This window comes from Delphinapterus leucas, chromosome 16 (genome assembly GCF_059928025.1).
Source record: "Delphinapterus leucas isolate spDelLeu-1000000601 "Yukka" chromosome 16, BTC_Dleu_Yukka2, whole genome shotgun sequence".
Lineage (NCBI taxonomy): Eukaryota > Metazoa > Chordata > Mammalia > Artiodactyla > Monodontidae > Delphinapterus > Delphinapterus leucas.
This window is the reverse complement of record NC_143144.1, coordinates 6450803-6475257: the sequence shown is the minus strand read 5'-3', so window position 1 is coordinate 6475257 and position 24455 is coordinate 6450803. Positions and strand designations below refer to the sequence as shown.

Genomic DNA, 24455 nt, shown 5'->3' with positions numbered 1-24455 from the left:
CTTAGTTACAATAAACTGAAACTTAGTTACAATTCTAAAACTTAGCTACAATTCTATTTCCCCTTCATGCTGGGGGAAATAAAGGCTCCAACTTCTTTCTATTCAGTATCATTGAGAGTCAGACAAGTGCCTTCTCCCGGATAATCTTCACTCCTGACTCATCCCACATGGGGACGGAATGGGTGGCCGTCCTCACTGTGACCAAGCTGACGGGCTAACGCAGCCCGTGATGCCGATGCCGGATTAGGCCGAGAGGAAGCCTAAACTGAAAAACAAATATGACTGTTAAACCCGGAAGCTGAGGACGTAGAAGCAGCAGCCCCTCTTGCCAAACTGACCCCTGATTTAAACAAGAGCACGAGCATATCGTTTCCCCAATGTCAGCATTTGAATGCTTACGAAATACTAGAAAAACTAGTCGTGATACTGACTGTCTTTTTTTGGTTAAAGCTGATGTGTACAAGGAAGACGCACATAACAGACGCATGTGTGTTTCTATCCTTGGAACCCTTGCTGTATTCATCCCTGTGCATACTTCTCCCACTTTCCTTTACTTCTGCAAAGAAGAGGGACACCAATCCATAGCTTTCTAGAGCCTTCCAAATCCAAAACCTGAGATAAATAAAGCTCAGAGATAAAGACTCAGAATAACTGAAGAAATGATCAGTTCCAAATGCAACCTTCAGATATCGTGACATGAGACAGCCCTAGCCCATTGCAGAAGAAAGGTAAGAAAAATTCTGAATTCTTAGGTCAGTCCTGTTTTGGAGGTTCCACCACTCACTAGCTGTCTGATCTTGAGCCAGTCACTGAATCTTTCTAAGCCTCAGTTTTCACTACTGTAAAATAGGATTAGCAATCACCCTCCTTACTGTGCTGCTACTACCACACCCACAGAATGTTCCGGGCAGGCACACACCTTAGAGGAGAGATCTCCTGCTCATAAAGGAGAACACGTTGGCCTGGTGATCCCTTCACCTTATTCTCCAAAGCTGCCCTTATTCATTCTTCTCCCAGGTTGACCCTTTGCTCCTCCCTCTTCAAATACAACGTCCTGATTTTATATTCTAAGCCTTTCGTAAAATAGGGGATCAGAAGACTAGGGGGCTCCACTTTCCTCAAACGATGGTCTGGAGGTGCATGTGTTCCCCCTCCTGCCCCCAGCCTGCTTTCCACTCCACCTGCCATTATCGCTCTGTTCTTCCATCATCTCCCTCGTCCCCATGTCCTTTTTTTGGGGGGGGGTGGATACGTGGGCCTCTCACTGTTGTGGCCTCTCCTGTTGCGGAGCACAGGCTCCAGACACGCAGGCTCAGCGGCCATGGCTCACGGGCCCAGCCGCTCCGCGGCATGTGGGATCTTCCCGGACCAGGGCACGAACCCGCGTCCCCCGCATCGGCAGGCGGACTCTCAGCCACTGCGCCACCAGGGAAGCCCCCCATGTCCTTTAAATCCTATAAGATGGGCATAACCGTGCTGGGGGAGACCCTCCTCTCCTTTCAGGTTTGCAGTTCCACTGGAGGCTTAAAATGGTCACGTTTCCACCCACTTTGAACCAGCCGAGTTTTCTTCCCAGCTCCACTTCCTGTGAGAGGAGACTCAGTTGCCCAGGGGTGTCATCTCTGTGCTCACAGTTTCTGAAAAGCACAGAGTTGAGGAAGAGAAGTGAATTATCCACTCAGAAGACTTCTGGGTCTAAAGGTAGATACCAGTGTGTTCTTAGGCACTGAAAGTTGTCATAGACAAATACAGCTCAAAAATATACTCAGAGGTTCTTGTAATCCAAAATACCATCGACGTGTAAGGATACTTACAGTAACGACTACTAAGTGTATGTATTGAAATGTATGGAAGGTGCAGAAGAAGCAAGTCTCACCCTATGGAATGCAGGGCCCCTTGGAAAGTCAGGGGCCTCACCAGACGCAGACCTCACCCGACACGTGCTTCTGGGCACACCGTTGCCCTTGCTCTGACCTTCACATACTCCTGACGCCAGTCTCCCTCTAAGGGTGTCTGAGATGACTAGGTGACAGTGACAGCCTGCGGAAATCTAAAGTTAAAACAATGAGCTATTTGTGGTCCCCACTCCTGCTGATTGGCTGAAAAGAGCAAAAAGCCAGAGCCTCAAATCTTCCCAAAAGGAAGAGATATCAGGACAATTCAAGATAAAGAATAGGGGCTTCCCTGGTGGCGCAGTGGTTGAGAGTCCCCCTGCCGATGCAAGGGACGCGGGTTCGTGCCCCGGTCAGGGAAGATCCCACATGCCGCGGAGCGGCTGGGCCCGTGAGCCATGGCTGCTGAGCCTGCGCATCCGGAGCCTGTGCTCTGCAACGGGAGAGGCCACACAGTGAGACGCCCGCGTACCGCAAAAAAAAAAAAAAAAAAAAAAGATAAAAAATAAACCAAACATGCTCCCTTTTAATAGAAGTTTCCCTACTTTACCATATTTCAAACAATTCTGATATATTACTCTTATGCAACTTTATAAAAGACAGAGAAAACTTTTTTCCTTTGTTTAGTGCATTTCTTAATAGAGTGACGATGTCCTTTGCATTCATCTAGTGCCAATATCTCTAGCGTTTGTTTTTTTTCAACCTGTCAGTATCCACACAGTTATTTCAGAATATACCCCATCAGGGTCAAAGGAGAGGTCCTATTTTGTGCTCTGTACAACTCTGGAAGATTTTCATCATCCCAGAGACATATGAGGGGCATTTCTGGTTTGCTGGAATTTTAAACAACTCAAGCCTGAGCTTGCTTGAGACATCGTTTCACAGACAGGCAAGTCTTTCAAAAGACACCAGATCTGCTTGATGGCAAACTCTGCCGTCATCCCTCCTTCCCTAAGGGCTGTCTGTCTTAGGATCATACCTTATGCCTCCGTCTGTCCCCTGATTTAGCCATCGATGATGCCAGCGGGGATGGAACAAACAGACCTGACGGGTATATTCCTGGATCCTGCCCCGCTAACCCTGCCTCCCTCTGTGCCCCGCGTGGAGCACAGAGCACGTGCCAACCCGGTCCTAGCTGACTCCGGCTCTTAGCAAGCCGCCCAAGCCCTCTCCCACCCGCGGGCATTTCCTCTTCCACTGCCAAACGTAAAATAGATAGCTAGCGGGAAGCAGCCGCATAGCACAGGGAGATCAGCTCGGTACTTTGTGACCACCTAGAGGGGTGGGATAGGGAGGGTGGGAGGGAGGGAGACGCAAGAGGGAAGAGATATGGGAACATATGTATATGTATAACTGATTCACTTTGTTATAAAGCAGAAACTAACATACCATTGTAAAGCAATTATACTCCAATAAAGATGTTAAAAAAAAAGAAAGAAAATACCATAAGTCAAAATCAATCAAGACAGAGAAACCTCAAGCACCCCCAGGTCTGCTGACCTTTTTTATACCGTAGTGAGTGCTGGGAGACGTCTTTTAGGGATAGAGCCGGCCCCGCGCTTCCCAAATCCTATTCAGCTCAAACCACACCAAAAATATAATGATTGAGAACTGGAGGGAATAAAGTGGGAAGCAAGACACAGTCCCTGCTCTTAATAGTCTCCAACCTACAGAAGAAAACTGTGCATGTGCCCACGAGAGCACGAAATTAGTACCCCAGGACAAGATCAAAGGGCTATGGTGGTTAAAAGATAAAGATCATACTGGAGATCAAAAAAGCATCTGGGGTTTCCCTGGTGGCGCAGTGGTTGGGGGTCCGCCTGCCGGTGCGGGGGGCACGGGTTCGTGCCCCGGTCCGGGAGGATCCCGTGTGCCGTGGAGCTGCTGGGCCCGTGGGCCGTGGCTGCCGGGCCTGCACGTCCAGAGCCTGTGCTCCGCGGCGGGAGGGGCCACAACAGTGAGAGGCCCGCGTACTGCAAAAAAAAAAAAAGCATCTGGACTCCTTTGCAAGCTCATAGTCACCTACAATCTTTGTCTTTAACTTAAAGGTACATACCTGCATAGAACCCAAATGATTATTTGACAAGCAAAGTGATATGAGATACACACACACACACACACACACACACACACACACACACACACACACAGACACGCATCCTCATAGCCCTGCAGGTTGCTGACCTGGGCATCCTGGGCATCATGGGCATGTCGTTTAACCTCTCTGAGCATCAGTTTCCTCTTCTGTAAAATCAGGATAATTCTGGAAACCTTGCAGGATTGTTGTGGTGAGTAACATGTATCACAAGCCCCGCAAGCAGTATCTACGCAACAAGCAGTATCTGTTGATACCCAGGTCAAGAAAGGTTAAGTAACCTGTTGAAAGTCGCATATCTCATTTTTGGACAAACGAGAATAAGAACCCAGGCCTTCCAACAACAAATCAGCTCACAAGACTGCCCCTGATCCTGCTGGCAGACATCCCAGCACATACACCAGAGCCCAGCTGGGCAGAGGAAGGCCTAGGCACCAGTGGTAGCAGAGCCTGGAGGCTGGTAGAAACGTAGACTTTCAGGCCCCTACGCCCTCCTGAATCAGAATTGGCATTTTAACCACTCAGGCATAAAAAAGAATGAAATCTTGCCATCTGCAGCAACATGGATGGACCTAGAGATGACCTTACTGAGTGAAGTAAGTCAGACAGAGAAAGACAAATACCATATGATATCACACATATGTGCAATCTAAAATAGGACACGAATGAACTTATCTACAAAACAGAAACAGACTCACAGACATAGAAAATAAACTTACGGTTACCAAAGGGAAAACGGGGGTGGGGGAGGGATAAATTTGGAGTTTGGGATTAACAGATACACACTACTATATATAAAATAGATAAACAATAAGGTCATACTGTATATCACAGGGAACTATATTCAATATCCTGTAATAACCTATAATGAGAAAGAAAAAAAATATATATATATGTATCACTGAACCACTTTGCTGTACACTAGAAACTAACACAACCTTGTAACTCAACTATACTTCAGTAAAAAAAGTTTCAATTAAAAAAAAAAGGAGTCAGCATTTTAACAAGCTCACCAGGTGATTCAGAGACACATTCAAGTTTGAGAAGTGCTGCCTTAGGAAACTTCAAAAGGCTGTCAGCTCTTATCATTAAATATTTGCTCATTTAGTCACTGTTTCACCCTGCAAACATTTACGGTAGGCCTGCTGCACGCAACACACTGCAGGGGATGGGACCAGCATAATTCCCACATCACAGAATACAGTCTAGTGGCCGGAGTTCGATGCTGCCCAAAACTGGCTCCAAGATATCACGTATGATATGCAAGGACAGGGGAGAAACAGGGCATCTGTGCACGTCTCCAGGTCACACTGTGGACAAAAATGTCATCTGCTTGCGAGGAGTAACATGTATCACGAGCCCCGCAAACAGTGTCTGCGCAACAAGTAGTATCTGTTGACACCCAGGTCAAGAAAGGTTAAGTAACCTTTTCTTGTTAAAATAGTCCTGGTCACAGAAAGGCCAAGCGCCCGGGTCAGAACAGCCTGCTGCCGCCTCTCCCTAGCATGGGACCTTGGGCAACTTGCCTCCCTGCAATGGGTCCCATTTGAAAAAAAGAGTCTTGGACTTTGGGAACTCTGTCTTCTTCTGACTTATCTAACTTTATTCATTCATTCAGCAAATATCTGAGTGGCACTATCCCCTGGGGACCACTTCGGTGGTGCTGGAAATGCATTGGTGACGGGGGAAAGGAAGCCCTGTAAGCCAGTGCAAAGTGCTCTGTGGAGAAGGGTGGCGCAGCGGGGCTCCAATGGGATGGTCAGGGGGCTTGGTAGGGGGCAGGACTCAACTTGAGGCTGGAAGGGCAAAAAGACAGCACCGTGTACAACAGCAGGGAAGCATCCAGAATGTGGGGACAGACTCTGAAGGCGCCCAGCCTTGTGCAGCTAGATGAGTAAGATGGAAGGAGAGCTGGGGGCGTGTGGGAGAGAGGGGGCCTGACAGCGAGGGAGGCCCAGCCCCGGGAGCCTGCCCAGCCAAGGGACGGGGCTGTGTTATTCCCTGCATGTGAGCAGAGGCCCCAGAGAGTGTTAGGCAATGACCTGATTTTAAGTTCCCTTACTATAAAATGTAGCATTGGGACTTCCCTGGTGGCGCAGTGGTTAAGAATCCGCCTGCCAACGCAGGGGACACGGGTTCCAGCCCTGGTCTGGGAAGATCCCACATGCCGCAGAGCAACCAAGCCCATGCGCCATAACTACTGAGCCTGCGCTCTAGAGTCCGCGAGCCGCAACTACTGAGCCCACGCACCTAGAGCCGGTGCTCCGCAACGGGAGAAGCCACTGCAGTGAGAAGCCCACGCACCGCAACGGAGATTAGCCCCCACTCGCCACAACTGGAGAAAGCCTGCGTGCAGCAACAAAGACCCAACACAGACAAAAATAAATAAATAAAATAAATAAATTTATTTTAAAAAAAGAAATGTAGCATTGAGTGACCCGGTATGGCCTGAACTGTGCTCCCCCCAAATTCATATGTTGAAGTCCCAACCCTTGTGCCTCAAAATGTGACTGCAGTTAGACATAGGCTCTTTAGAGAGGTAATTAGGGTAAAATGAGGTCACTGGGATGGGCCCTATTCCAATATGACTGGTGTCCTTATGAGAAGAGGAAATCTGGAGCGCACACACACACACACACACACACACACACACACACACAGGACAATGCGAAGACGCAGGGAAGAGATGGCTGTCTACAAGCCAAGGAGAGAAGCCTCAGGAGGAACCAGCCCTGCAGACACCTTGACCTTGGACTTCCAGCCTCACACAAGAACTGCAAACTCAACAGGAACCAGAGAAGCTCTTCAGGAGACCGCCTGAGGCCAGATGAAAGGAACCACAGAAACTCATCAGGCCACCTGAGGCCAGATTAAAGGAGTGCAGGCCCTGCACACACCCTAATCCTTATCAGCAAACCCATCCTCGAACCGTTGCTATAAAACTCCTCACCAAATCCCTCCTGGGATGGGACACACAGTTTTGAGAAGCATGAGTCCACTGTGCCCCGCTTTGCCTTTGGCAAAGCAACAAAGCTGTCCTTTTCTACTTCACCCGAAACTCTGTCTTCTTCTCACCTCCAAGCCCTGCTTTCTCCTGCCCCAAATGTGCTTCCCATACTTTTCTGTTTCAACTTTTCCATGTCCTAAGTCACAGCTTAGGTATCATTTATTCCAGAAATCTTTCCCTGGCACCCATGCTTCCCCATCACAGCACTTCTCAGGCTGTACTGCAATTGTCTCTTTTCTGCTGTATCTCCCAGAGTTCTCCCATCTCTGAAGCCTGGACACAGAGTGACTGCTACAAAAATTAATTGAAAACAAGGGCAGATTTTCCATAAATCTAATGATACATACACCCCAGGGCCCCTCACCTTCATGGGTCCCCTCCAAGCCCTGTAACTAATTTTGATTCATAATTTCATGTAGTTTTTCTTAAATAAGACCTACCTCCAAATTGTATATGTTTCAGGGATCCCCTTCTGGTTACATGAGTAAATGAGGGAGAAACTGAGGCTCACAGAAGTGAAACAGCTACCCCATCTCGGGTCCCACTTCATAACACAGCACAATCAGGATCTGAATTTGCATATATCTGACCATACAGCCTCTGCTCTGCCGGTGCCCATACTCAGAAAGTCAGCTCATCATGCTGGCCTCAGGAAAGAGAATACATGCTTCATAGGACTTTATAAGGAATTATTCCTAAAAATCTCCAAAAGTACCTACACAGGAGTTGGGACATGAATGATTCTGAATATAGGACTGTTAGGTGAATAATACCTTGAAACACCTCACATCACAAATTCCATTCAGTTCTCAAATTCAGCATCCACCTAGTTCATCCAGGCTTTACTAAGCCCCTATTCTATATGCAGAGCACAGACCCGGGGGTTGTGTGTGGGGAGACTAATGATCTCAAAAAGCTGTCACAAAGGTTGGGAAACTAGATGTTTAAACAAATAACTATGAAATCTGAAAAAAGATTTCAATTTTTTCATCTCTTTTTTACTGTTCCTCTTTGTTTAATATTTTGCTCTTTTTTTCTCTAAGGAGGTATCTCGCACCCTCTGCTCTAAGTTTGACTATGTTGATGAATTACCGGCTCTACTCAGCCACGGAGCTGCCTGGGTTACAACCTGAATGATATTTAAGGGGCCCAGGTGAAAGCTGTGAACTGGACAACAATTGCACGAGATTTTCACGGTGTCACTGTAAACACCCTCTAGGGAAGTAGTATTTCCTTGAAAAAAAGCCAAATTGAACTTAGCCAACAGTATAAGTTAAGAAGTTAGGGATGAAACAGGGAATGGCCAATTCCCTCTCTGAGACTAAGCACTTACAAAAGCCATTTCAAACTTATCCCATTTGGGGCTTCCCTGGTGGCACAGTGGTTAAGACTCCACCTGTCGATGCAGGGGACACGGGTTCGTGCCCCAGTCCGGGAGGATCTCACATGCCGCGTAGCGGCTGGGCCCGTGAGCCATGGCCGCTGAGCCTGCGCGTCCGGAGCCTGTGCTCCACAACGGGCGAGGCCACAGCAGTGAGGGGCCCGCATACCGCAAAAAAAAAACACAAAAAAACCCCTTATCCCATTTGTAAAATTTGAAACAGCAGGGTATACAGAGCACCAGACACTGACCGTCAGCTGGATAACTACTGTGCAGCCTGGCCATGAGGCCAAGAAAAGTGGCTACTGCCCCTCTCCACCTCCCTGAGGGCCGGCATGCAATCCCTCAGGCCTAAAGGGGGACACAGACCTGGCTGGTGCCAGGCTCCGCCTTCTGGAAGGGATGTGTGTGACCTTGGGCCAAACCTCACGAAGCCTCAGCTTAGTCAATAACAATAACAGTAGTAGATAATATGATAATAAAGATAACAGCATCAACCTGTTGGAAGATTAAATGAGATAAAACAGGTAATGCATGCAGTTAGTGAGCTATTAATTTAGAGTTTTTAAAGATTTTTTATTTAGGTACAGTAAGATTTACTTCTTTGTGTGTGTGTGTGTGTACAGTTCTGTGGGTTTTAGCCCATGGATGGATTCCTGCAACCATCACTATAAACAGGTACAGGGCAATCCCAACATCCCCAAAGATTCCCTTGTTTTGCCTCTTTTCAGTCAAGACCTTCCTCAACCCCTTGACCTTGTCCCCAGAGGTCTAGGCTGTCCAGAGTGTCATATAAATAGAGTCGTGCAGGATAAAGGCTTTGGAGTCAGCTTCTCTGATTTGGCATAATGCATTTGAGATGCACCCAAGTGTTGTCATATTAATAGTTGCTCCTTTCACTTGCTGAGTAGTATTCTACTGTGTGGATGGACCATAGTCTGTTACTCCATTCATCCACTGAAGGACATCCTGCTGGTTTCCAATTACAGGCAATTGTAAATAATGCTGCTATAAACATTTGTTACACGGTGTTGCATGCACATAACTACTTATTCCTATAGGATAAATAAATATCTAGAAATTGAATTGTTGGGTCACCTGGCAAGTGCGATGTTTAACTTTATAAGAAGCTGCAAAGCCATTTTCCAGAATGGCTCTACCCTTTTACATCCCACCAGCAACGTATGAGACATCGAGTCACTCCACGTTATTGTCAGCACTTGGCATTGTCAGTACTTTTCACTTTAGCCATAATAGGTGTGTAATGTTAGTTATTTAAGATGGAAACATTTATATGTGACTGTACCTAATCATCTACTTTATAAGATAACAATGTTCAGAAGCAGCTGAGGTCACAGAAATCAAGTTTCTTTAATGGCTAACCACCACCTTGGAAAAATCTAGAAATTTCCAGCACAGCAAAAAGGCATCTCATGGTCTGGCTCTTCCCCACTTCTTCAGCCTCATCTCCTGTCGTTCTCATTCTTGGACCCTTCAACCAGCTAGATCAATAATAATATTAAGTAAGATGGATTGAGTCTTTACTACGTGCCAGGGCACTAAGCCACATCCGTCACATGTATGATTTCATTTCCACCTCTCACTGCCCTGTAAGGCCCATATTAGCAGGAATCTTATTTCTGTATTACAGAGGAGAGCACTGATACTCAGAGAGATTGGGAAACTTGTCCAAAGATGCACAGCTGCTACATGGCAGGGCTGGGATTCGACCCCATCAAGCCCCAAACACGACGTGCTCCCCAGACCCCTGAGTCTGTGCTCTCCTCTTGCTGAGAGGCTCACGCTTTGCCTTCTCTGGGAAACTCTCTCTGGCTCTTGCAAGGCACGCGTAGCAGTCCTCATCTCAGCTCTCTTATCAGCCTCTGTTTCTTTACTTCATCCCTCTCCACTCGGTGTCCTGCTTGCCTCCGCCACCAACGGTCACAAGCATCTCGAGGCAGGAATCAGATCTTTTCACCCTTCCTTCCCTGGCGCCTGGCACCTACGAGGTCCTCAACCCCCGCTGTAGCTGTCAAGCCGAATGAGGGATCAGGCAGGTCCTACAAGAAACCCTGTTGCACGGAAATTTTAAACATAAGCCAACAGTCCTTCAAAATACATCCATCTAAGACCATTACATACTGAGTAAGAACTTACAGTCAGAGAAAGGACATTACACAACCTTACATATAACTCTTGAGACAGACTCAGAGCTCCATCCCTGTCAGCATCAGACAGAATTTGGGATATAATACAAGAGGACAACAGAGACATTCACCCAAGGTTAACAGCTTTAGGCCAAAGGGCAAAAAAGAGAGGGAGAAAGAAGGAAGGAGCCCTTTCTCACATTCATGCTATAATGGTTTTCCCTCTTGTTTACATAAGCACTGTGTTTTTTTTTTTTTCCTCCATTTATGGTAGCAGGGCTATTACAATGTTTTATTCCTCTCTTTCTATCACTCTCAATTTAGAAGGATCATTTTTGACAGCAAATTAATTAAAAGCAATTCATTAGCCCAGAAAGCACCTTGAGGGATGTGGACTCTTTGCCTCTGGAAAATCTGACTGCAAACCATTCCAGAAAGATGGTGACTCTGCCACTGGAGCACAGCTCACACCCACGAAAGGTCTGGAAGAGGCAGCTCTCCACACTGTCTGGATTCCATGAATAAAGTTGAATGAACAAGTTAACTTTTTAAATTGAGGCATTAATGGTATCAAATGGCAATAATCAGATGTTTCAGGGGCCACAGAATCTTCTCCACTGTTCTCCCACGTAAGGAATTTGCAAACTATGGCGACTTATGTACCAACTAATGAATCCAAGGCTTTCTATCCAACTTTCCTATCTATTGATAAACGTTTGCAAATTCTAAAGGCCTGAATACAGAAGTTTAGCCTCTCACAATTCAGAGCAAAGCAGCTTAGGGACAGAAAGAAGGAAAATGAGGGGCTGTTCGTCCGCAGAAATTTATTAACATTCCCACCATGGCAAACCTAATTTGCTGTTCCCAAGGCCCATGAAGAAGCATTTCCTCCAGCCTAAGCTCCCGTGACCCACTCCTCCAACTGCATTAAAAGGATCCCAAGAAATACCTGCTTTAGTTCTACGGTAGGTTTGTCCCTTCACAAGCTCCACAAAAGCCCCATCACCCGGACTCAGGGTCATCTCCTCACCTCATCCTGTCATCAAAGTTCATACGTGGAGAATTAAATACAATATTGTTCCCGTACTTAAATACAGATCATCTGTTTTTTAAAGTAAGGCAGAAAAAAAGATAACAAACCAGTGTCTTGAAGTCCAATTTCTCTACACAAGGTTTCAGAGACCCCATCACCATCATGCTTCAAGAAAGGAAAAATCACCTCATATAATTTAGTCACAAAGAACACAGAGGAGGATTTACTTTAGAAGTTTCCATCTCTGTGTCCACATAGCATCTAAGGCCAAACGATAGGCATGTTTCGTGTTTGTAGTTAGATGTAAACAGCTCTACTTTGGAATAAGAAGCATCATGTCTTCCCTGTATATATGTGCACACCAGCGCCCTGGTGCATTTCACAATGACAGCCATGAGCTGGTTGATGTATCTAACACAGCCTGGCAAGACAAGATGACCTTCCTAATTGTCACGATGAGAAGTACCATTGCAAGTGACTCTGAAACATATGGTAAACTCCACTATGCTAAAATATAATAGCTTCTTCTGTGGGGCTCATGATGAATATTAAGGTCAGGGCTCCTGAGGAAAATGTGCCCTAAATTTTATATTCTATAAAACCCCTTCAATACCAAAGAGAGCATTTATTTATTGTCTTCAGGCTTCTTCACAGATGCTGTTAAATATTCCATTAAACATGGCAAAATGGAATGAATAATCATGGAACACTGGAGAGGGTTGGGATAAAGATCCCCTTAACAGTATCAAGCCAAGCTCCAGGCAAGACAAGAACAAAATGTCTTGGACTAAAAATACAGGTTCAAGGAGGACACAGAGTATACAGAGAGGGGCCTCCCTGGTGGCGCAGTGGCTAAGAATCCAGCTGCCAATGCAGGGGTCACGGGTTCGAGCCCTGGTCCGGGAAGATCCCACATGCCGCGGAACAACTAAGCCCGTGTGCCACAGCTACTGAGCCTGCGTTCTAGGGCCCGCGAGCCACAACTACTGAGCCCACGAGCCACAACTACTGAAGCCCGCGTGCCTGGAGCCCGTGCTCCACAACGAGAGAAGCCACCGCGATGAGAAGCCCGCGCACCGCAATGAAGAGTAGCCCCCGCTCGCCGCAACTAGAGAAAGCCTGTGCACAGCAACAAAGACCCAACGCAGCCAAAAATAAATTCAAAAGAAAAGAAGAGTATACAGAGAGGCAAGTCAGTGAGCTCTGCTGCTAGAGAGCATCTTCACAGAGATCTCAGGGGAGCTGCTCCTGGAGAGATGAGGGAGCACTTCACACGCTGCATCCAAGCACGCAGAGACCGAGGGAAGTTTAGCGGGTCAGAGGAAGCGGTCAGGGTAACGCCCAGAAGGGATGTAGGGAGTGGGCACTTGGGTGGATGAGGGTGCGGGATATTCCAAAGGTAGAGGAAAGAAACCCACAGCCAAAAGGCATAGGAACAGGTGATTGGGGCGGTGGGAGAATCTGATACCCAAGAGCGGCAGTAGACAAGGCGGTGCCTTCCTAAACCCCAATCGTAGTCATTTACGGTGATGACACATCGTCCATGGAAAGGGATCTTTGACTTAACACCCAGCACTGCTTATTGTCTGTGGAGAGAAGGGGAGAGACATGCCACAGACCCAACTGCTCTCCATGAAAAGCCAGTGACGGTTTCAAAGGTCACCCCATCCGTCTGGCCCTCACCACGCCAGGCCAGCCTCCATCACCAAGTCCTGTGACTCTCCCTCAAACTGCAGCCTCAGCGGCCCTACACACCATCAGTAGACACGCTCCTTTAGTCCGTGAGATAACAGCATGCTTGGGAAGAAAAAAATTCCCATCGGCAGGAGCGGTTTTTCTAATGGATCTATTTAAGTAAATGGGAAATTTTTTTAAAAGGCCAAAATACAGTGAAGTACTCAATGTAAGATACATCATACAGAAAAAGTAAGGCAATGGACATGACACTGCACGTTTCTCTCAGCTTCTTTATTTTAATGGTCGTGAAAATGTAAAACACTCCCTTCCACAGATTTCTTGTAAAAAGTGAGATTGGTTTATTAAGGTCCCAATTGCAGCTGTTCCCTCTGCATCACAGTTGTTTTAAAGGCCAGGGCCAGTAAATGTTAATACACCGAGTGGAAACAATGCCTCTACTCGGGAAAACCTACGTTGTTTGTTAAATGCTTTGCACCCTAAGCCTCAAGAAGTTTCAGAATTCACTCTGTTACCTCAACATGTTATCATTGTTTATAAAGATTTCTCCTCTTGGTCCTTTATTAATCATGATAATGGGTTAATTTCACACATATACACACAACATACAAACAGGAAAAAATAATAATAACCATATTAGGTAAAGATTAGGAAACCATCAAGTTCTCCCCACCCCTCCCCCAAAAAAGGACAAGGGATATGGATAATACACAATGGGAAAAATCATAAAGGCACCAAAAAAGCAAGTTCAACCTCATTATTAGTCAAATATATGCCAAAATAAATCATGAATCAAATACCATTTCATTATTGTTATGATGCTACATAATTTTTTTAAGAAATAACCTTTAGTGTTGGAAAGGATGGACTGGGAGTATCAGTTAAACTGGTATAATCTTTTTGAAAGTCTTTGCAGGATGTATCAAGTCATAAAATGATTGTGCTTTTTGGCCCAGAAATCCCATTCTCACATTACCTTCAGAAAGGAATTCATAAACTGATCATTAACCAAATCAAAATAAGGAGAGAGTTAAGTAGGTCATGGTATATTGATTCTTAGAATGTTATACAGATTCTAAATACCAAACTGGAACGCTGTGTTACAACAAGGAAATGGAAATACGTGATGAGGAATCCAGCTCTGGAACCAGACAGGTCTGAGTCACGTTCCAGCTGTTCACTCCCATCCACAACGCTCCCAGCTCACTGAGCCTCAGTTTCAGCATCAGTAGAATAGAATGATTCATTTTTCTGAACGTACAGCCATAAGGATTGAATGATGTAATGCTTTCATTACTGTCACATAAGGCTAAGAAGGTACAGTTGTGCCCATACTCTGAGTACAAGTGTGAAAAATGTCTACGTGTGGTCCAGGCACTGGAGGGGACAGCAAAAATGCACCCAGGGGCTCTGCTACAAAAGTTGGATGATGGACATTTTTTGTTCGATTTTTCAAATGTGTTTTATTCTTATGATATTTTGTGAAGTAAATTAAAAATTGAAAAGAAAAAAAAAACCCACTAGAGCAACTCCAGGAATCTCATAAGCTTCAACATCAGAGGATTCTTGTGTAATCCGTCAGGAAAATTACTTCACCTCTGAAGGCTGCTGCATTCTCAGGATTCCAGACACTGGGGAATTTCAGGGTTGGGTGACCTTCTCAGGGCAGACCTGGAGTTTGGTATTCAGCCCCTACTGTTCCTCAGTCTCTGAAAAGAATACAGGGTTGGGTGAAGGGCAAACAGACATTCGCCAAATTCTAATTTATGTGTCTTGCTGATACAATTGGGACATATGGACCAAAGTCAAATGCTGGATCAGATACAAAGTTAAAAAGAGGCTCAAGGACTTCCCTGGTGGCCCGGTGGTTAAGAATCCGCCTGCCAATGCAGGGGACACGGGTTCGATCCCTGGTCTGGGAAGATTCCACATGCCACGGAGCAACTAAACCCATGCTCCACAACTACTGAGCCTGTGCTTTAGAGCCCAAGAGCCACAACTGCTGAGCCCGCATGCTACAACTACTGAAGCCCGCGCACCTAGAGCCCGTGCTCCGCAACAAGAGAAGCCACCTCAGTGAGAAGCCCGCACACCGCAACGAAGACCCAACGCAGCCAAAAATAAATAAATAAATTTATTTAAGAAAAAGAAAAAAAGAGACTCAAGACTCTGGGACTCAGTCACCTTGTCCCAGCAGGACCAGGCTTCCTTTCATTAATTATACCCTGAAGTCATAATATATTTACATTAGACTCTTTCTTGGGAAAGGCAATATAATATTTAGAAATACATAAAGTGTAAAGCAGCTTTAGTAACACAGATGAAAAGAGAGCTGCTCAAAACAGCGTAAAATAACCAAAAGTTTAACATCATTTGGCAAATGAAAAGAAAAGAAGTCTGGTTACCATTAAATTTAAAAGCAAAGTATGCAATCAGTTGTTAATGAGTTATAAAAACTTTGGATAGTTTAATGTCAAAAGACAAATAAAATTACCTTCTATAACTATGTGAGCATGTGAGCGATCAGCATATCTGGTTTACACATTTTTGATGTCAAGTCAGTAGATCTTTAAGCAATTCTTGATTGTTTCTGCCATGCTATAAATATTAAATTGCAGTGTATTGGCTTAGAATTGTCCATCCCGACAGGGATCCAACCCTCCCCAATTACATAAAAATCTGGAAGGAAAGTGGATGAGGCAGGATGGCCCTCCCCAGAACTATGGTGGGACCTGGGCAGCAAAATTTGGTGCGACAAAATCATGAGGTCAGAAAACACTTACGAGCATACTCTCTCTCCTTTACAAGAGCTAGGAAAACCTGAAAAACCAAATTAGCAACAAAGGATCTCTCAAAAAGAATTGTCTCTCTTGGGTTGCAAAACATATGGCAGCTTCAAAGAAGAGGAAGTACACAGCAAAAACGGCAGGAGGCCATAACTCATGGCAAAGCCAAAGAGGAAAACAAGACATTTCTTATAAAATTAAGCATTGAAAAGACTGTGACAGTATAAAATAGGTCACAGCACCAATAAAATTGAATTCTGCAAAACCTCACAAAGTTGGACTCAGAAAAACAAAAGAAGAATCAGTCTTAATCTTGCAAAACCCTGAATTATAGAATATAATAAATGTTGTTTATTTAAAGTTCAAAAACTCACTCGAGAGAAGCTTAGAATGGCCATCACATTTTGCAAGTTAATTCCTTGTAATTAATAGGGTGGCATATTAGTAAATTCTTACAGGCAAACAGGGCTTATCGTGGTTCTCCCCCAGAAACTCTGACTGGGGTATCAATATACTATTAATGCCTGAACTTATAGGAATACAAAGGAAAACACTGACATTTAAGCATTTTTGAACAGGAAGTTGAACTAATCATAGTTCTTTGAAAAAAATATCAAAAAGTGATTTGAAGTTACCAAATATGTATCCAGTTGAATTGCTATAGCTCAACTTTTTTCTCATTTGTGGTAGTATGCTAAGTCCCTGTTAGTCATCCTTCCAAAATAAAGAACTTGGGTTTTAATACAAAATATGTGAGTATCATAGGGGTGATAACCTACAGAACCTCCTAGCAATTTAAATGATCCATCAGGTGTAGGAAAACTGCAGGCAGCAGATCATCATTTCAGGCATGAAATATAGAGCGTGTACTCAGAAATTTCAAAAATGAAAACAGCCTCTCTTTTCAGGACACTCAACATCATCAAGAGATCCTGTCAGTAGACTTTTGTTTCATAGTCATGACTCTGAGTGTAGTACTGAGGTAGGGGGTGGTGAGGGTGAGGGAGGGTGGAAAAACCTCATGTTTGGGGATCAGGTTCATAAAGAACATAAAGCCACATAAAAGGTGAAATCGCAGGAAAAAGGGATTCAAATCCTGGCCCCGACCCCTCATGTCTGTGTGACTTCGGACAAGGCGCCCATTCTCCCTAAGGCTCAGCGTCTTCACCTGTGAAACAGAGATGGTGCTGGGCTAGCCACACAGAGTGTCCAGATGATCAGACTAAATGCACGTGCAGCCTTAGCGTAAAAAGGAGAGAAACCAACACTTGTCACTGAAGAGAAAGTGACAACATACAGGGGATCATTCCTTCCTTTCAAAGAACATATCAAATCCATAAAAGCTAGAGCGAATCTGCGCACCTGGTCAAGGGATCCAATAAATATACGCTAAATATATACAATAAAGATCAAAGGAAGAAGAAATCCCAACAGCACTCACTTTTAAACCCATAAGGATTTATATGAGGATAATACGAATAAGAGAATTAAGTTCCACTAATTCCAATCCAGTTCTAATAATCATAACAATAACACACTATTTTCAGATCATGACATAATGCTGAAGTTGTTCGGGTAACTGAGGGTAGTACAACTCCCACCCAGGGACGTTTAAACACAGGTGTGGAAAGATATAAATGGAAAAATAAAACAATGAGGCTAATGGAAGAAGAAGCAGGAGAATGTCTTTGTGACTTAGGATGGGGAAAGGTTTCTTAAACAAGACCCAAATATACAAAACTTCAATCACTAAGATGTATACTTTAAATATCTTACAATTTTGTTTGTCAATTATACCTCAATAAAGCGGAAATTTTCTTAAAAATGAAGAAAAAAAACAGGTTTGGGAGGTACAGGGGCACAAAAGACAATGCTGACGGATGTGAAACATTCTACAATACAGGATACAGGCCCACACCACAAACAACCCCCTCACCCCACCACGGCCAAGGGCACTCCTCCAGGAATCTTGGCATCCCACTTACCACTATGCTTAGCTTAATCTTCAGGAAAGAGTGTATGAGTGTGCACGGGTGTGCACACACCAAGGTCTTCAAAAGCCCCGAGTCCAAATGATGAAATGTAGCAAGAGACTAGGACAGGCACTGGTTGCCGAGAATGACCCGCAAAGCAGAGCACCTGTCAAATACCTAAGATTCACATGTACCCACCTTATAACACAGAATCAAGTCCCTGCTCCAAACAAATCAGCATGTCAGAAAACTGCCTGTTGCAACTGGGTATGAAATACCCTTGACGTTGTCATTGTATTCCCACCTAGGGGCTCTGTTAAGGGAGTATTGTTACGGGAGTATAAAAAGCAAATGGAGAGACAGGTAGAAAAGGAAGTAGCATCAGTAAGGATTTCTAAAAAATAATTGCATGGATAAAAATAGGAGAAGGAAATCAGAAATAGTTGAAAGCAAGAAAAAAAGGGAACAATGTTGGACAGAATCATGGGAATTCAAGACCAGTAGGGACTAGAGTAACTGGAGTAACATGGAGACTTCCTCTCTGGCAGGGACTGTCTGATTCATTCTGATTCATTCTGGAACACAAAGGTGAGCACGGTGCCTGGCATATTGTAAGTGCTCAATAAATGCTTATTAAAATGATGGATGCACGCAACAGATGAAGGGATAAAGAAGATGTGGTACATGTATACGATGGAATACTACTCAGCCATAAAAAAGAATGAAATAATGCCATTTGCAGCAACATGCGTGGACCAGAGAGATTACAATACTCAGTGAAGTAAGTCAGAAAAAGAAAGACAAATACCATATGGTATCGCTTGTACGTGGAATCTAAAGTATGACACAAATGAACCTATTTACGAAAAAGAAACAGACTCACAGACATAGAGAACAGAGCTGTGGTTGCCGGGGGGAGGGGGCTGGGGGAGGGTCGGAGTGGGAGGTTGGGATTAGCAGATGTAAGCTTTTATATATAGGATGGATAAACAACAAGGTCCTACTGTATAGCTCAGGGAATTATATTCAATATCTTATGATAAACCATAATAGAAAAGAACATAAAAAAAGAATGTACATATATATATATAACTGAATCACCTGCTGTACAGCAGAAATGAACACAACACTGTAAACCAACTACACTTCAATAAAAAAATTAAAACGATGAATGCATGGGTGGCAATGAAACTTAGAGATCTGGTTCTCCTGCGTCATACGTCAGGCACCTGGGAAGCAGAAAGAATTTCATCCATCAAACCTCACACCGTGATGCTATACATGCCAGGTGTGACGCGGGTGATGGGAACCAACAGAACGGAAACTAAACTGAGGCCTCCTATGAACTAATACAGGCTTTTTGCACTGCTGTGGGGATGCCTCCCAAAGGGATTATCACAATTGTTTAATAAAAGAGGAAGGAAGTTAATTATGAATTTCAAGCTTAGAAATTCACAGGCAAAAGTGGCTGAAGAGAAATAACCATACTCAGAGAGAGGCAAGAATAAACTAGAAAGAAGAAGACCTTGGAGAGAAACAAAAAATGCAAATGCATGTTTAACTGGGATCCTGATAACATAATTAATAAGACGAATCAAAGATAAATGATTAGAGATGTGAAGGCTCAGCTCACAGAAAAACCTGAGAAAAAAAGATTTTGTAAGTTTAAAAAGAAGTTTCCCTTCAAAAGGTTCATATTATACATATATTCAATCTAAACAAACAAAAATTTCCACTCAGAGAGGCAGACACAATTAAGATATTTCCCATATAACAATCTAAGTTCCTTCCCGTACAGAACCTGCAAGGGTCATCTGGTTCCCAAACAAATAGCTCGGGTCTCATTTACCAAAAACTCTATCACGATTCTGGCCCAAAGACAGCCAAGTTGTCCACCAAGCAAATTTTAGTCAAAGCTCAGGGGAAGAAGAGACATTTGGTGTGTCTACAGAATGGGATCTCTAACCATCCCTTTAGGTTCTAGGGACCTAGGACCGGTGATGTCAGGTCACTGGAAGATTCCATATTTAAACTCAATTAGCCCAAGCCCGTCCTAATTCACTTCCATGGCATTATACGTTAACAAAAGGTTTCTTAACATTTGGAGGAACTTAGAAAGACTCCTCCAAAAATCTGCTGAGTAACTGAATCTTTGTGTGGAAAAAATGTACAAAATCACAGATATGAAATCTGTGTACAGTTTCAGTCTACCCATGAACTCCTGCTTTCATCCGCTAACTTTTTTTCTCAAAGGTGGTTGGTAACAGCCATGTGTGCTTTTGCATTTGCTATAAATCTATTCATGAGGACTTTCCATTACACTCTCAAAAAAATCATCTTTAAGAATTTAACACCACTCCACATTCCTGAAAACTTTGGGCTTTAAGCTACTTTTGAGGAAAACAGACGATGCTTCACCGATCTTTTTTGCTCTGGCTTCTAGGAAGTTCATGATCACATCATATTCTCAACCAAAATAATTAACACTGATCATTAGCATTTTCTTGTCTCAACTTTTCCATTTTAGTTGTTAATTTTGTTGTTTCCATCTTTGATATATACTTATATATATTCCAGGCCTCCATTTCTTCCCCATCCCCCCAAAAAAAGACAGATTTTATTCCCCTGTTCTAATTTTTCTTGAAAATTTTATCTAAATACAGCTAATAAATGTGGAAAGGGAGTGACTGCCTGTATATGCAGAACCTGTAAGGCACACAATCTCTAAACCAAAAGCTTTTCCTTAAAGTGACTTATGAAAGATGTTTCACCAGTGGACTTAAGAGTTAAAAAAACTAATACCTCACTAAAGGGCATCATACTTCCTTTTATTAGCTATCAGGAGGTAGTCCAAAAATAAGGGCAGGATTGTATGGGTGTGGCCTTTCTAACCTAAAGCAAAAGGTAGGTACTAGCCCCAAACCGTAACTGAAAAGTTGACGCCACTTCAACTTTATCACCCTTAAAAACTGTCCCTTGGGACTTCCCTGGCGGCCCAGTTGTTGCGACTTCGCCTTCCAACGCAGGAGGTTCCGGTTCGATCCCTGGTCCGGGAGCTAAGATCCCACATGCCTCTTGGCCAAAAAACCAAAACACAAAACAGAAGCAGTATTGGAACAAATTCAATAAAGACTTTAAAAAAAAAAAAAAAAAACTGCCCCTTATCTGCCTTCCACTTCCTCCTTACTCACTGAAAGGCAAATAAATGAGTTTAAGCTGGACACAGACAGCCATAGCTCCCAGAAAAAAACAGCATTTGACACCCACACTGAGAGTCTCTTTATGCATTTCACAGACCCTACACAGATTCCTGACAGCTCACTGGGCCACAGGCTCCGCCAGATTTTTGAGCTACATCTGCAGTATCTTTTCTACTTGGGCAGCTCTCGTAAACTGGGAAAATTCATTAACATGCTAATGATGTTCTATTTAAAATTCCAGCCCTGATTATTCTGTGATTAAATCTCTCCCCTTGACGTCTGCTTCCTTTATATCTGAGTTATAGTACGAAATCAACAATATTAATAAAGTACAATACACATTACCAACTTATCCACAAGGGATGGAAAAACACTTATGTAAATCTCGGGGTTGTCTTTTTTTTCTGAAAAGCAGATGTAGCAAACTGTAAAAAAAGTTACTGATTTTTTTTCATCCCACTACTTCTGTCTGCTGCCACCCCAATCTGAATATCCAACTCAAGCATCTTCCATGAAAGACAATCAAACTTATCATTGCTCTCATTAAATTGGAAAATGAATTTTAAACTTTTTTTTTTTTTTTAAAAGAAGATCCAAGGTCTGGGTCTGTGATTCAAACTAAGGGAAGAAAGGACTAATGTTTCATTTTAACATCTGGCCCCAGTAAATGAACAAATATTTGTGTTCTATTTAACTATTTTTAATGACATCGTGCTGGGTACTGCCAATGACACAAATGAAACCTAAAGACAGTGTTTTCACCTCGATGGACTTACAGTCAGGCCACAGACACAGGATGTAATGACATGGTAAGTGATCAGCAGAGCAAGTTCATCTGTGATGAGGCATTACACATACTCTTCCCATCATTAAGAATCCTCTGAATGAGACAGACTGTGCCCTAAGACTGCAAATCTCCCCTCCCGCTATAGAAACAGAACCCTTGTACACACACATGGCTGGGTCAGCCAACTTGGAGCCAGTGTCACACAGCCTCGGTCCCTGACCGTCATGGAGTGACTTGTTCATCCCTGAATTGCCTTTTGCTCCCAAATACTGCATTCTGCAATCACTGCCGGAAGTCAAAATCTGTTTTTGCGAACACTACACAGCGCTCATTTTTTGAATAGTCTTATTTTAAAACGTTTTATCTAAGATTAAGAAGAGTCAGCTCATGGTAATACATGCAGAAGCGTACTACGTCTTTGTATTTGCTCTACGTTTAAACTTGAGCACAGAGCTCCCTCCAGATTTTTAACTCTCAAAATGTAACAAATGAGAGAATATGGTCTTTGGTCTAGTTTGATTACTATCAATGGGTAAAAGCTTCATTTTACTAAGGAATTCTTTCTCTCTTTCTTTCTTTGTCTCTCACACTATCTCCAACCCAAGATTATTAATTTGGCTCACCCAAAGCCAAGTCACCTCAGATTGCTCAAAAATTAGCTTCAGCCTAAAGCAGAGGGAAAAGGGTAGCTGATCCAGCAAAATCCAAGTATAAAACATAAAGAACGCCTTCACAACAGTAATGAGCCATCTGCAATTTAGAATCATCCATGGTAACAATCTCTCGTTCCATTTGTTTATGTTTTATTCATCATTTTGAAAATACTTAGTGAAGTGACAAGGATGAGATTCAAAAAATACTTTACAGCTCTTTTTTTAAAAAAAAGAGATATTAATGGCTTTCAAGAGCTCAACTGTTCAGATGAAAATATTGCTGCATCCTATTATACATAGGATGGATAAAAAAAGGTCCTACGGTAGAGCACAGGGAACTATATTCAATATCCTGTTACAAACCATGATGGAAAAGAATAGGAAAAAGAATATATATATATATATATATATATATATATGTATAACTGAGTCACTTTGCTGTACAGCAAAAATTAACACAACATTGTAAGTCAACTATACTTCAATAAAATTTTTTAAAAAAAGAAAATATTGCTGAACTAAATTTGTCCAAACTGGTTCACATCGTTATTCTTAGATATAAATCTCCCATTTTGCACCAAAAAACGTGAGACGTTTCATAGTTATCATTTTTTATTATTTTAAAAATTTATAGCAAAAATTCATTTAAAATATACAAGGTTAGTCCTATAATAATGTAATAAACTGCACCGTCACATCTTAGAGGAATGTGTTGTCATTTCTCAGGACTATAGTTATATATTAAGGCTCAAATGCAGTCTCTAGTTACATATTTGGCAAAAACAAAGCTTTGACCTACAAAAGTGAAAAAAAGATAAGGCGTTCTGAGTTGTTGAACCAACTTGAGGGTGTCCACGGCTACGAAGACACGATAATGCTTGACCATCCCATCTTTCATTCAAATAACTGTGAAGAAACCTCTCTCTACAAAATTTAGTAAGTCTTTAAAACTAAATTTATTCATAGTGAAATGACACACCTATTTCCGCTAGCTGATTTCATATTTATTTATTTGGTTTTAAATACTAATCTTCATTTACTTCAATTTGTGGAATATTTTCAAATAGCCCTATTTCAAATCTGGCTAACTAATATCTCTATTCTTTTCTTATTTCTTTTTAAACAAGCATACTTTGTAAATACAGTCCTTTATTTGTATATATGCCTTTCACTTTCCCAGTAAATGCTTATTTAGGGAAATGATTTACTATGCATGAACTCTGCCTTCCAACAACCTCTAGTTCCCAGGGGACGTGCAAGGGTGTGTGTGCGCACACAATCTCAGGATCTTAATAAATTACCTCACTTAATTTGTACCACTTAACCAGCCTGTGAGATGGATAATACTCTTCTCATTTTACTGATGAAGAAACAGGTTCCAGCATCTAACGTACTTTAAATCTAAATTTTCTTCCTATGATTTCATTCTGTATATTAGAAATTGAATCATCAGAAATTCTTCACTGTGTGTGTGTTTTTGGGTTTTCTTTTAAGAAACAGGTTTGGCTTTATCAATTTGGACTGAACCAACATCTTCTGAAAGTATTCCTCAGAGTGAAGCCTCAAGGTGACCTCATTTACAGTTAACAACGGGACAGGAAAAGACCATACGAATACTTTAACTCCCCCAACAAACAGATACTTTGGCCAAGACAGCACCGGTGTCTTCGGCATCATTCTTCCTGGGGAAAGCAGCTCTCAGAAAAGCCCACACACAGAAGAGGCACTTCATGGTCTTTTCTCAGTTTTCCCAGAGCCAGCCTGCTTTCATCTGCGATTGTGCAAACCAGAAGGCCGAGGCAAGGA

At 43.1% G+C, this 24455-nt stretch overlaps 1 protein-coding gene across 3 annotated transcripts in view; it reads right to left on the bottom strand.

Moving 5' to 3' along the window:
• Positions 1 to 24455, bottom strand: part of DISC1 (DISC1 scaffold protein) — a 349574-nt gene that overhangs the window by 166971 nt on the left and 158148 nt on the right. The window contains exon 10 of one of the 3 annotated variants that reach the window (XM_022553161.2): positions 8532 to 24420. The exons of the other annotated variants lie outside the window; for them this stretch is intronic. Within the exon in view, the coding sequence (XP_022408869.1) occupies positions 24323 to 24420 (98 nt within the window). The 3' untranslated portion in view covers positions 8532 to 24322. Of the gene's footprint in view, positions 1 to 8531; positions 24421 to 24455 lie in introns of those variants that run through there. 3 annotated transcript variants of the gene reach the window in all.